The 14404-nt window shown below is 39.3% G+C and overlaps 1 protein-coding gene across 1 annotated transcript in view; it reads left to right on the top strand.

Moving 5' to 3' along the window:
• specc1 (sperm antigen with calponin homology and coiled-coil domains 1) overlaps positions 1-14404 on the top strand; it is a 58385-nt gene that overhangs the window by 21346 nt on the left and 22635 nt on the right. Inside the window, exons 4-12 of the mRNA XM_033977905.2 lie at positions 1593-3106; positions 4835-5042; positions 5723-5796; positions 7233-7408; positions 10192-10367; positions 11508-11608; positions 11696-11771; positions 12404-12548; positions 13272-13374. Of these exons, the coding sequence (XP_033833796.1) occupies positions 1593-3106; positions 4835-5042; positions 5723-5796; positions 7233-7408; positions 10192-10367; positions 11508-11608; positions 11696-11771; positions 12404-12548; positions 13272-13374 (2573 nt within the window). The remainder of the gene's footprint in view (positions 1-1592; positions 3107-4834; positions 5043-5722; positions 5797-7232; positions 7409-10191; positions 10368-11507; positions 11609-11695; positions 11772-12403; positions 12549-13271; positions 13375-14404) is intronic.

Below are 14404 nucleotides of genomic sequence, written 5' to 3'. Positions count from 1 at the left end.
TCCTTTACATTTGTAATTTTTAAGGAAAACATACCCTTTTTGATAGAAAATGCCGTCTTTATTTTGTCTTCTGGGGTCTTCTTCACTCAAAGTCTTTTTAGATCGTGCAGCTGCACACTGCAGTAATCTTAAACGTCTTTGTACCAGAGACGGAGCCTCAACTCCTGGTGGTTTGGGTTCAACAAGGTCTCCTGTCTAGGGAACACTGCTTAGAGCACCCACAGGGAGATGGGCTCTGTATAAGCTGTATGACTGTGTTGTTCTATACTTTGCTCTTACTGTTACTCTCTGAACATTTGATGATAGACACATTCCTTTACTTCTCATCTGTGCCTTGACATATTTGAGAAGATCAAACTATAGAAAAACCTAGTTTTATGAGCTTTTATCAAGGAATGCACCAATCCGGTACTGTTATCAGATATCTGATACTGAAAAATTTGCTGGATTGGATATCAGGTTCCAAATATCGGCTCTGCCAATATCCTGGTTGAACATACAAATTGATGTAATTATTATTTATTATTTGCAGGTTGTAATTAGCCCAGAAAATCTCATATTATTAATAAATAACAGCTACATAACAAATTTGTGTCAGTTTTGTCTTATTTTATTTTTGCTTAAAAAAAAGAAACACTGTTTTCAGTGTCTGTCCTGTCATTTAATATTGGGTATCAGCAGACACTTAAAGCTGTAGTATCAGATTCATTATTGGAACTGGAAACGTGGATCGGTGCATCCCTACTATTATCCATGTCATAATATTGTTCCTTCATTAGTTTCCTCAGAGTTGTGTTCTGATTGATTCATACATGTTTGAGTAATCCTGTACTGTATTTGAGGCTTGAGTGTTACTTACCCCATACCTCTGCCCACTGCTCGGTATGTGCTTGGGATTATCCAAACAGTTCAGACTCAGGGTCATACATTTAAGGTTCAGAAATGTCACGTGGCCATTTTCAACATTAAAACCCTGTAACTGAAAATCCACATCTTGCTTTTGTTGAAATGCCATTATGAAGAGGCAAGGATTATCACAGTTTTGAACTGGGAGTTAATGGACCTGTTTCTAGTATAGTTTAATACTAAACATTTGCAAACGTAATATGTCTTCTTTTATGATGTATGACCTGGGATATTACCCCAAAATAAACAATGGTCTGGATGTTACTCACATCATGCAAGTCTAGGGTTTAGAGCTTCATTCAGAATGGTCTGGAAAAGTCTGATGCTTATTGAAATGACACTGAATTGAATGGCTATAGTAGAGAAACACATACAGTGCCAGGCAGATGCTCTGTTGGACAAACAATAAGTGAATGGAGCACAGTGGTGCATGATAAAACTGCTGAATAAAGCATAGATCCAAATGTGTCTATTCATTTGGAGTAGTCGACACAGCGATTATGGTGCCTATTATGGTACCATCTGTACAGTAAAACAATCAACTTTCAACAGCTATGAAGTGTATGCTATCACATTCTGCACCAGATCAGTTCATTGTGAGTCAGTCAGTATTCATTCAGTTAACTCTTACTAAAGAACTGAAAAAGGGTGCCTAAACTATAACCTAATCCTGTTGTGTTTTGTAGGTTCTCAGACAACAAAGAAGTCGGGCATCCCTGCCCCTAAAGAGATCCCGTCCTCAGTATCCCGGGACCGTGTATCTAAAGATCAGTCCAGAAGCTCCACCAGTAAGAGGATGGTGTCCAGTGCCAGCACGTCCAGTCTGTCCACTCTGGCAAAGCAAACCCGGAACAATACTAAGTCCCGTGGTGATCCAGAGGGCCCAGATAAAGGACTGTTGGAGAGCCAGGTGAAAGAGCTGCTAACTGAGGCCAAAGCTAAAGACCTGGAGATCAGTAATCTGAGAGCAGAGCTGCAGCGCTGTAAGAGCAGAGTGGCCTCATCCTCTCCCTTGTCCCCTGCCTCTCCCTCCTCACCCAGTACAGAGCGACAGGAGGCACCTGCCAACAGGGAGCAGGAACAGGTGACTGAGGCACTGGTGCTGGTCGCGGAGCTGAGGGAGAAGAACTCTCGTTTTCAGAGAGAGCTGGCAGCACTTCGAGAGGAGAACCAGTTACTCAAAGAAAAACTCATATCTTTAGAGAGCTCTGTGTCGCCCATAACAAACCCCAATAGTCCCACTAAAGTCCTGGTGAATGGGCTGCCCTCAGACTCCTCTGTCTCCACTCTGTCCTCTCCTAGCCCAGTTAAAACCTCTCCGTCTTCGGACACGGCCAAAGACTCACCATCAGCGGACTCCTCTGAGTTTGAGAAGATCCCGTCACGTTCCGAGTCCATGAGCAGTGGAGTGAGTACAGAGGCCGTCAGTTCAGTGCCCAGCACAGTGCAGCAGGACATGTCCTTACAGAGCCTCACTGAGCAGATCCACAAGATGGAGGAGAGCCACCACAGCACGGCCGAGGAACTTCAGGCCACTCTGCAGGAGCTGTCAGACCAGCAGCAAATGGTCCAGGAGCTGACGGCGGAGAACGAGCGTCTGAGTGAGGAGAAGAGGCTGCTTCAGACCTCCCTGCAGCAGCAGAGGGAGCGCGTGGAGCTCCTAGTGCAGAAGAACGAGGCTCTGGCACAGGCGCAGAGAGAGGAGGGGGGTCAGGGCACTCGGCTGTCCGAGCTGGAGCAGAGGTACAAGGACCTGGTGGAGAGCTCCAGGTTTGAAAGGGAGAAGCTGGTGGACATCCAGCAGCAGCTCACAGGAAGTCTGCGTGCTCTGGAGCAGGAACACCAGGAGGCTCAGGCCCAGGCCTTCTGCCTTAGAGAGGAGCTGGAGCGAGTGCAGGCACACACGCACAGGGAGCTGCAGGCGACGGAGCAGGTTGTACAGGCAGCAGAGGAGCACAGAGCCACAGCAGAGGCTCTTAGACTGGACAACTGCAGACTAAAGGCCCAGGTCGACATAGAGAGGCAGAAGGTGATGGAGCTGAAGGCTCTGCAGGGTGCCAGTGACAGCAGTGAGCTGCAGAGTCTCCTGAAGACAGCGCATTGTGAGCGGGAGCAACTGGAGCACGAGCTGAGTGAAAGAAGACAGCAACTACTGCACGCCCAGGCAGACGCCGAGCACACACAGGCCGCTCTGACCAAGGTATCACCCGTCTCCTTACTACATACTGTTTTTAGGTATTGTGGGTTTTTAAATGGAAACCAGTTAAATATAGTTTGTAGGGAAAAGCCAAGCAATTGACATTTGACACTATGTATTTGCATTTGGAGCTATGATTTACGTAAAGTTTTAGTATTTGTCCGTGAAACAGCTCAAACTAAACATGACTGTATTATGAATGGAAAGCTAATCAACATTCCAAGTGCAATATCCAAATAAAGGACCTACAATGTTTAGCTAAATGTGGGCATGTCTTAAGGCTCATAATAAATGAAATATTGAGTTGTTATAGTGGTACTGCCTACTTTAAATACTATTTTAGACTTTATATGGACAAAATATGACTATTATTTTTAGTTCTTTAGAAATTCTTGTGTATTAGCTTGTCAAACAATCTCACTGTTTTATTGTGCTTTTCTTGGTGAGCGGCTCAAGTTTGTTTGCCAAAGCTTCCTGTCATTCGTATATTTACCCAAAACTAAGTTGTTTTTGGAAGCACTTCAGCATTTGTGTTCAGGTCTACTCGCTGAGAAGTAATTTGTCTCATTTTAGGAATGGGTCAAATTTACACAAAACACAACAAAAATAAAACAATATTAAGATGGGCTTCACAGATGGAATTTTGTATTTTTCAACCACAGAACATGAAGGTTAATAATTACTTTCACATGTCAGTTTTCAGACATGTTTTTCTCTTAAACACAAGTGCACCCTGGTTTGGGTTGGTGCTGGTGGTTTTGCTCATAAATGGGTGTGTCACTTTTAGCTTACTTATGTCATCATCTTAGGATTGCAGTGAAAATGCCAACAGTTGGGTCATTCACCAATATTTGACCCTCTGACTCAGCCACTGTCCACTCTCATGACAGGGGTGTAGCATAGATATCTTGGTGACTCAGAGAGGAAATGAAAGGGACATTGTTTAAATACCCAGTTTGGTTAGATATTACTTTGCTTTTATTCATGATGTTTGCTAGAGGAAATCAACCATCTATTGTTTGGTCAAAAAGATGAAAAAATAGACAATTTGAGTAAGAGCTAATCCTGGATTAACACTGACCTTTATCTTGATATAATCCATCAGTCATAATCCAAACCATATGGACACCTAAACGTTCAAAATTGTCACCACTTTTTAAAATCAGTGAATCAAAGCATGTGAATGTAAAGGGTTTGCTGCAAGTTGTCTTGGGCCTAATAACAAATTTCAAATATATATTTTTTATTTCATTTGTTTTTAACCAATATAAATCAATCAGTTATCAATCAGTTGACTTTATTTATAAACCACTTCATACAAAAGATGTAACAAAGTGCTGTACAGTCCATTAAAAGGAGCCCCACATGTCCTTTCACTAAACCCCCTGCTCCCACGCCTGCCTTACCCCATACAGTCCATAGACACATTCACACTCCCCCCCCCCCCCCCACACACACACATGATGATGGCTATCCATGCTTTTTGGAGACATTAGAATGGCTTACATCTATTTCCTGGAGACTGATCTTAACCTTAGCCATGATTGCCTAACCTAAACTCGAAACCTAAACCTAAACTCTACCCTAACCATTTATTATTAAATCTTGACTTGAGGCTGAGTACAGATGAGCCAGATGAGAAATGAGCATCAGAGGATGCTTGTATTAATAATAATGATAATAAGAAGAATAATACAAATGTAAAAGATGACTCTCGTCTTTCATAATTAGGTGGAGTCCAAATGCCAGCAGATCCAAGAGCGGGCAGAGCAGAGGGAGCAGGAGCTCCTGAGCAGAGTGGGTGCTCTGGAGGAGGCCGGGCTCCAGGCGGAGAACCACGTGAAGGAGCTGAAGGAGACAATTTTTGAGCTGGAGGACCAGGTGGAGCAGCAGAGAGCTGTGGGATTGCACACCAACCAGACTGTGCTGGACATGGAGAGTATGTACAGAGCCTTTTATATTCTATATGCACTGTTTAGGCTGCATTCACATTCTTGGATTTCATTATATTCATAATTTTAAAAGCAACAGGCCTATAACTCTATGGGAAATATTCAAACAATTCACAAATGTTGAACCTTGACATGGTTTGTCAGGGGTTGGCTCCTTGCCATATTAATCTTATGTCTTAAAGTCCTTTCAACTGACAACAATTACATCTTTATGGTTGAACACTGACACTGCTTTCTGAACTTATTGCGGAAAGATTATTTGACTTTAGTTTCTTTATGCTGACAAAAAAATATATTGAATTGTGTGCCAGTTTTTGTTTTATGTAGACTGGCCCAGTGCGGAGATATTAACCATGAACCAGGTCAAAACGTCTGCAATCTTAAATTAAAAAGCAAATTCTATCGTATAATTCTGACATGTCCTCCAGCTCAATATTAAACTATAGACATTCTGTGAACACAACCTATTGCATTGTGTAACATCAACATGTGTGCAATGCATTATGGGGAAATACATGATATGAATCCTTCTCTGATAATTTACTGCTGTAGAGTCACTCTCACGATCCTGCACAGTGAATGAGAACTGTGTGTACTATTTGACTTATTGTAGAGTTTATTTTGTATAGCTTTATGGGTGTTTTAAACCTTGAATGTGGTTTCACAGATCTTGTCAAGAAGTTGGAGGAACAAAAGGCTGATTCAGAGCGACAGATGAAGGCTTTATCTCGACAGATCAAGGTGAGAACCGCTATAGTTCAACCATTTTGAGGTTACAAAAACACAAGTAATTTAGTATTAAAGAGGGGGTAGTATGTAAAATCTACCGTTTTGCCATATCAGTCAAAAAGAGCTTGAAGTGGTTGTATATGTATATCTATGCATGTTTGAGTAATCTTGCGATTTCTCCCGGGAACTATTTAAACCCTCCTTATATTTAGGAGTACGAGCCAACACAAGGTTCAGCCCACAAGCCTACATAGATATACAATAGCACGACTGTTTATTTTCATAAAACCAATTCTGAAAGCCAATTTTACTTCAGCCCTACTAGATATTACAACCTATCTATTTAATTTCCTTTTATTCATCCTGTCCTCTCTGACCATTGTTCCAGTGCCATTGTCTCACAGTGAGGTGACCAGTTCAGATAAGTCCTTGTACAGTATGTGTTCTTTGGCACTTTTCTCCGTGACTTTCCTCCATGGACATCTGAATGCTTATTTGCTTATTTAAGACACATTATCAACAGAACCAGACGGTGTTATCATGCAGTCGCCTCTTAAACAATAATTTAGTTATTTACTTATCTTGCATTGACTTATTTGGTCTGTCTTATTTGGTTTTTAGTTTAGTTTTGAGCAGTATGGGCTTCTTCATAACTGACACAATTTTTTAAAATCCAGATTAGCCGACACCCAATAAGATCTACCAACATTTTAGGGGCCTATATGTATGCCAAATTTGGAGAATTTTACCAAATTATATCATATGAAATTACTATTAACTTTATACTTCACTTCTTCACAGATTATTAGAATTAAGAAAAAAATAAAATCTAGCATTGATTTGTAGGTGTCCTCTGTAGCCATGTATAGTGCAGTGCCCCCTTCTGTTGGATTGATGTGTTAAGTGTTCACAAGCAGCTTTCTGTGTATTTCCTTTTGTCAGGTGTTTAGCCTATGCCTGATCTTTAATGCAGGCAGCCAATATTCTAAGTATACACTTTAACTCTACTGCTTAAAATCTTGACTCAAAACAAAGGAAATCCAAAAGTCTTTGTTCAAAAATATAAAAATATGTTCCTCTGTTTAACAGTAAGAAAACAATTTCAAGAACATGTCTTGTTCTGGATGCAATTTGTTCTGCTATATCTTGTTTTGCTTTATGATTTGATGGAAGTTGGTTGTTTTCTTGCTATTACTGCAAACTTCTCACAATCAACAGTCAAGATTCAGACGATTATTAATTCCACCAGGGTCAATTGAAAGGAGCTTTGATATCAGTATATATCAATGGATATCAAAGCTTCCAATACAAAATAAGTTCATCTACATTATCTCATAGTATTTAAGTTTTTAAGTCTGTTTAAACTGTTTGATTTATCTTGACATTATATACAAAATAATTCAACTATTTTACAACAGCAGCTCCTGAATCCTGTTCTTCTGTTTTAGGACGAGAAGGAAGAGTGGCGTCGCTTCCAGGCAGACCTCCAGACTGCGGTAGTCGTGGCCAATGACATTAAAGTTGAGGCTCAACAGGAGCTGAGGGCTTTGAGGCGACAGCTGCAGGAGGAGCAGGAGCGCAACGCCAAACTCACAGAGGACCTGGAGGTGCTGCGGGGGGTCAGGTACGCCGACATCTTGGATTTACCTCTCTGTAATGGTCATGTCACACACAACGAGGGTGACCAACTCAAATTCAGAATCAGAAATAGAATGTGTTTTTCTTTTCATATAAAATGTACAGAAACAAAAACACTGTAATGAGGTCAGGTTATCAGCAGCATAAAAACAGTAATAAACAATTAATAATTATAAAAAACGTCAATATCAGCGCTGTGCGTTAGTGTCAGTTCTACATGAAAGAGTTGATCTGCCTAACGGGAATTTAAGCTCATAGATAATAACTACAATAACACCATTTCCAGCAATTATAACACAAAGAGTTTGGTTGTTGTATTTGTAAATAATCTGTCGCAGTAGCTCTTTCTGTGTATCCCACATTTCAAGCTGCCGCCTGCAATTCTGTCCTTTTCACTGATCACTGCTCTTGTTACCCTCTTTAACTGTTCACTGCCCGAGTGGTGGCCGACACTGTGGTGAATGTGATGAAGCACTTTGTATGTATGATAATATATCAATGTACAGGTGCCATAGTGTATTTGACTGTTGTCCTTTTCTCGTCAGATGAAATATGGGACTATATGTAGCACACTTTTTTCTGAGTCATAGTAAAGGAAACCAAAAATAATTTATACGTATTAATTTGGTAAATGATTATGGAAGAACCATGAAGTCTAAAAGTAAATTACATAATAGTTGAAGTGTCCCGAGGCTCTGAGTGTGCCTGCCCCTGCTCCCTGGTCCAGCTGTGGTGTCCCTGTCCCAGATGTCCTTTGAATGGCCTGTCCCTGTCCAGTCCAGGTGAGTCCCCTCCTGACCAGGCTGACCCTGTGTGCTGCTACTCACTGATTCTTCTCTGGCTTTCTGCTTTGACCTTTGACCTCTGCTGTTTGCACTCTCTGGCTGTCTGCACCTGTAGGCCTCTTTTTCCTCATCTTTGGTTTGCCTTGCCTGGTCTCTCCAAGCTGCTGTCTCGGTAAATGTATCTGGCGCCACCTGCTGTTGTAGAATAACCTCTCCTTTTGGTGATACCAGGACGGTGCGTGCACGGCATGACTGGATAATCTCATGCTCTGCATCATCTGCTTCAGATACATTTCCTACTGTGTCCAGTGAGAGTTAGTCAGTCTGACCTATGATGTCTGCATGAAGTAGCAGCAGGAGTGCTCTGAGGTCTGCTTAGGAAAATAACATACACATGTTATTTCAGGCATTGGTTTGCTGTGTTTGTTAAAAAGAAATAAATATATGAACCTACTTCTCTACACCTGGAGGTGTATACAATAACTCATCTATTTCTCTTGTCTTTGCAGGATCAGCACCGGAGCCACTTTTGAAACCAAGACTGCAGTGGAGGGTCACTAGACTCAGCGACCACTTCCAGAAGGACACTGTTACATTTGCACTTGTTTCATCGTGATTTGCTAAAGTGTGCCATCGAATGCCATTTAACCCCCTCCATTTGGAAACACATTTGTTGTTTTACTGAATGTACTTTTCTTTTACATTTTATTGTAAATCTGCTGTTGTGCCTTGGAGAAAGGTATTGACAGCCACCAAATGGGAGTAAAAAACTAGAAAATGTGACAAGTTATAGTGACTACAGTGAGACATATATATATATATATATATATATATATATATATATATTCTTTGCTATTGGTCAGACATTGACGACTGAGGGATTACACAGATATAGTGAGACTTTTAACATTATAATTATATGACTCTACAAGTCCATATAAACCAAATGTTGAAAAATGAATAATTACTATTGGTAGATGTCAAAGTAGTTGTTGGCCACTAGATGGCACTCTGGCATAATATTTGACGGCAATCCCATAGGAATCTGATATGCACATTTATATTGTGATAATTGTCCTGGATATTCATACATTTAATTAATTTGTTGTCAGAGATCAATTTGTAATTAACTTTTTTTAAAATGCTCTAGTGGTTGTAAATGTTTCATGTACACATCAATTTCACCAGTGATGTTGGACCTGTGTAAAGACCTGAAGACTGTGGATCACAACTGAACTCTTCTTAAAATCATAAATATGTAAAATGTGAATGAGCCTCAGAGAGATACTGGCCTGTGTCGTTCTGTTACAATTGCTTAAGATAAAGAGAAAGTCTCCTGATAATGTACTGTACAGTTGTACATACAGTATAAACACATTGGAGTTTGAATGACATTTTATCATCATTTTAGGTGCTCTGTTTTGTTCTTATTTATAATGTGCTTTTTGTATTTTACTTTGTAGAAGAGACAGAATTTCTCAGGCCCCTGTCCTTTATAGTAAACTGAAGCCATATTGTTTGACCAGAGTTAACAGGAAATCTGTGTCTCATGTTTAAAAGATGTAAAGAATGATGGAGTGAATGGGATGTTTATTTATTATCCCTGGAAAGTGTGTGGACCTCCAGCCTTATGTGTGGTAATGATATTCATGCTTATGATTGAATAAATGAGTTTACCACTTCAGCTGTGCTTGTGCCCTGTATCTCTAGACAGCACTCCTCAGTAATTGGAAGAGAGACATGTGTTAGTTGTCATGCCTTCCTTGTTAAATATTGATAAAGACAAATGTAATCCCTCGTTCAATAGCCTGTGGTCAGTAGCTGCCTGGAGAATTCTAATGAGTATTCTGCAATGATTACTTGCTGACCAGCACATCTCTGACGAAACAACACGTCTTCTCTTGTATCTTGTATTTTGTGTATTGACTTGAGTAGAGATAACCTTCTATGTGAGCCTGTCCACATTGTTTCATCTATCCAGCAGGTCCCAGGGCAATGACGCCGGAGTGCCCGAGTCTGACAACAAGCGTCATTGGTGTGGCATTTCGGTGATGCAGGCCACGCCCACAACTGCCGACCCCAACCGAGAGCCCCCTGCTGACTCTGAGCCTGGAGCTACTGTCAAATCCCTCATTAAGTCCTTTGACACAGTGGGACAAAGTGAGCACACAAACACACACAAATGCATGTAGAAACAACATCACACAGGGCAAACAGGGAGGGAACAGCTGGTCAGATGTCCAGCATGGGCATATGTCATTTCTTTTCTATGTGATGACAGTACGGCCTGGATGAACTCAAAAGGCATAATAACAATAGACACATAGTTGGATTTAGATGGACTTTAAAATGGGACTGTATTGTAATGGAATGAAAATCAGAATTACAGACTTATCAGAAAAGCTGCAATTAGATAATATAATGTCTCTTTTTATAGAAAAATCTTGTACCTGTAGTATAGACCTCTAGAAACATGGAATTTTTGTATTTGTTTTTGTTTAGCACTTCATATTTAAATCTTTTCCCAAATGTTAATGCTGGGGTTGCTTACATTGTACACTCTAGACAGAATCCCACTTTTAACATTTATTGCAAATCTAATCACAAATGTTAGAAAAAATGCGGCTTGATTTTTTTCCTCAAAAAATCGTGTAGCCCTAGTTTTAGGAATGAGATTGTTTTGTATTTAAAGTAAAGTGGACAAAATCCTCCATTTGGCATTTTGATATATGGTGAAATGTCAACTCCACATGCAAGCCAATGTGACACTAGCCATATTTTTGTTTAAGGTTTTCACTTCTACCTTTTGTCCACAAATATAATTCTACACTATGCTACTGTTTAGGTTTGTATATTTCATAGTTTGGCTAATTAGTACTACTAAACAGTTCCAATGTTATTACTGAATAATCCCTCTGTTGTTCCATTGTTCTATCAGATTTTTAATGAAGGAATTTGATTTGATATTTCTGTAATTGCTTCAAGTTCCAACTATTAAGTACATATAATAGCAAATGTTTTCTTATCATATCAAGAATATACAGTTCTTCAGAAAAACGATTTTGAAATGGAGTGGGAAGAAAAAAGGACTTATTCACTCCCATCTCCTTTTACTGCAGCATTTAAGATTAATCCATCTTCTTATATACTCATCTGTTTTACTGATAAGTCACATCGCTCCATAGATTTATAATGAATCGCTGCATTTCTGAGGTATTTAGCTTTTTAAAGACATATTTTAGCAGGTTAGTTCTTACATTTGTTCCTATAATGACTAAAACAATACCCACTTGTTTTTAGATGGTCCCAGTCACACATTACAGATGCCTTCATCACAAAGAAGCCCTCTGAGTGCAATCCCTGTTCGATCTGCTCCTGCGGCTGCAATCTCTCCCATACAGGTATGAAACTGATAATCCATAGTCACATTTTTATTTTTTTTTATCTCAAACTTTATTAATTCTGATTGTGATTTTCTGTCCTTTTAGAGGCATTCATACATAAAACCATTGTCAAAAACCTTGGAAAAGCGGATCAACCTTGGGGAATTTTCTCATCGTCATGGTATGTTGTTCTGTGGTAGTATTGTGATAATGGGGATATAATTGGTCTAAGAAGCAGCATAATTGAATGATTCAGCTTTTGGACATGGGTAAATGCAGCCCTGTCAGCCAAGGTCAGGTTACTCAGAAGGAGAAGTTTGTGACCACGCAACAGCAGACTTTTGGCGGTTGCATTTTTTTCTCTTTTGTCATAATCTGCCCCTGCAGGCCCTGTTATGAATCCTACTTAGTGTTACTGTTACTAATTAAAAAGTAAGACAATGTACAGCACTTTCAACATCGTAAATGGTGAGTTTGTAATTCTTATATCAATGCATTAGGATCATAATTAAACTAAATTAATGTAAATCTGTTTTTTATCTGTTTTTTTGTGAAATTGTCATTATATTGCAAAAAAAACAACATTTTTGATTATACTATACATGGGTTTCAGAATGATGAAAAATTAGGACTGTTGCCAATAGGGATTAAGAGTAAACCTATCACACATTTAAAAGAAAAAACATTGCAAGTCCTCAAAACATCACCTTTAACAGGAATCTGAAACCATGACACTATTATCAACACTATTTTTTGCCATGAACACTCAAACACACACAAACACTTGTAACTCCATCTGTGTCCCTAATGCAGGAGATAAGCTGTCCAGTTGTGAAGACTTGAAACCTGGCAGTCTGATGAGAAAAAGCCCCTCTCTGGAATCTGTGATCAAAACTCCGGCCACTCTGAGCAGTCGCACTTCCTCCTTCAGCTATCACCGTGGCAACAGTAAACTCAGGTGATCCATAGATCTGCCCATATACCGTTTCTTTAAACTGGGGCATGCACACATCAATAACCTAAATGTCACCAAACACAGAGGCTCACAGACTGCACACAGACACTGCTGCTGTTCCCTTGTTTGGTATGTTTAAGGCTTATGTTATGACCCAGTTGTGTTATCTGCACCGATAAAAAACATGTGCTTTGACTGCCACAGGACTCAAATAGTGTATTAACTAATAAATGTTAATTCATAAATATGTTCTCATATACATATATTTAGTTTAAAATTAATAATAATAATAATAATAATAATAATAATAATAATAATAATAATAATAATAATAATAATAATAATAATAATAATAATGAAATGGAATTAGCAAATACTGGGAGCTAGTTGAAGTATAAACAAATCATATTAGTAAAAACTCTTAAATTGTCTAACATCTCTCTAGTCAATCTATTTGAATCTATTGTTTAACTGACCACCAGCTGCTTCAGTGATCAGATTGTAAACACACACCAAAAATCTGATCTAATCGTTGGGATATCTGCCTATTATATCAGATTTTATTTTGAGAAAATGTTTTGGGATGAGGAAAAAAATTGAATCAAAGGGAGACTCATAAAAATACTAGACATTTCCTTTTTACAGTGCGTTCCTTGACAAACGCTTTTTCTTCTTGTTTTCTCTTGTCTGTTTGTGTCTGCTCATGTTGTGGGTCCCTGGTGGCAGTGTGGAAAGAAAGGACCCCTTGGCTGCACTGGCCCGAGAGTATGGGGGATCTAAGAGGAACGCTCTACTGAAGTGGTGCCAGAAGAAAACACAAGGCTATCCGGTATACACCACAGCGCACTGACCTCTGATCTCTGGGATACTGACCAGGCCTATTGCTGGGTTTCTGATGATAACATTTTATAGGCCAATAATATTTCATACATAATTCCTATTGTTATCAATTAGAAAAACTGGCTCTTGCCTCCCATCTATATTACTATATTACCACATATTACTATATTATCACATTCTAGCATCTGAAAATCATCAATTCTAAGATGTACCCAAGTAAGAGAAAAGCAAGTACAGTATAAAGTATCAAGTTAGAGTAAAAACATATTTGAGGGAACTACTGCTAATTAAGAGTGTCTGTCTGAACATAATTGGAATTCAATGTAAATGGACGGACAAAACATCAATAATGAACTAAGTCTGCATTCAAACAAAATCATATCTGAAGGAGCAGTGTACGAAACACAAATGTTCTTTTAATATTATCAACATAAAGCTGTTGTCACTTGTAGACTTACATTTTGAAGAGTAACCAAAACTTTGACTTTGTAAAATTTGCAGGAGTAAATGTATAGTGTCAGTACAATTTTATAATGTAACTGAGTTCTACCCACCTTGGCACATCATCTGCCTGTCCAAACAGATGGGCTGAAAATGCTCGGATGAACTGCAGAGTTATATCTGAAATCTGTCCTGGAGGATTTAATGTAGCATGAGCAACACTTAACCTGGCCGTGACCTCTGCTCTGGGCCGATGCACAGCTGATAAAGTATGAATAAGTAAATTGGACACATGAGCTATATAGAGATGTCTGTTCAGAGGTCAGTTGTCAGATCAATAGTATTTTTCACATGTGAAGGTTACTGACCTTTACATCACACATTTATTCTGGACTGGCATCCTTGATGCTAATTTCTGACTGCTGTTGATGAAACACGTACATCCTTTGTGATGCAAACAGCTGATCAGATTAGATTCTTATGCTTCCGAACAAAACAAAAATTTTGTCCCCAGTTCGGGTCAGAACTTGGTCTAAGACTTTCTAGTTCAGGGATAAATTCTCAGGTCCTTGTATCAT

This window comes from Periophthalmus magnuspinnatus, chromosome 14 (genome assembly GCF_009829125.3).
Source record: "Periophthalmus magnuspinnatus isolate fPerMag1 chromosome 14, fPerMag1.2.pri, whole genome shotgun sequence".
Classification (NCBI taxonomy): domain Eukaryota; kingdom Metazoa; phylum Chordata; class Actinopteri; order Gobiiformes; family Gobiidae; genus Periophthalmus; species Periophthalmus magnuspinnatus.
Note: the sequence above shows the minus strand (reverse complement) of the source record. Positions and strands in the feature narration are given on the sequence as shown.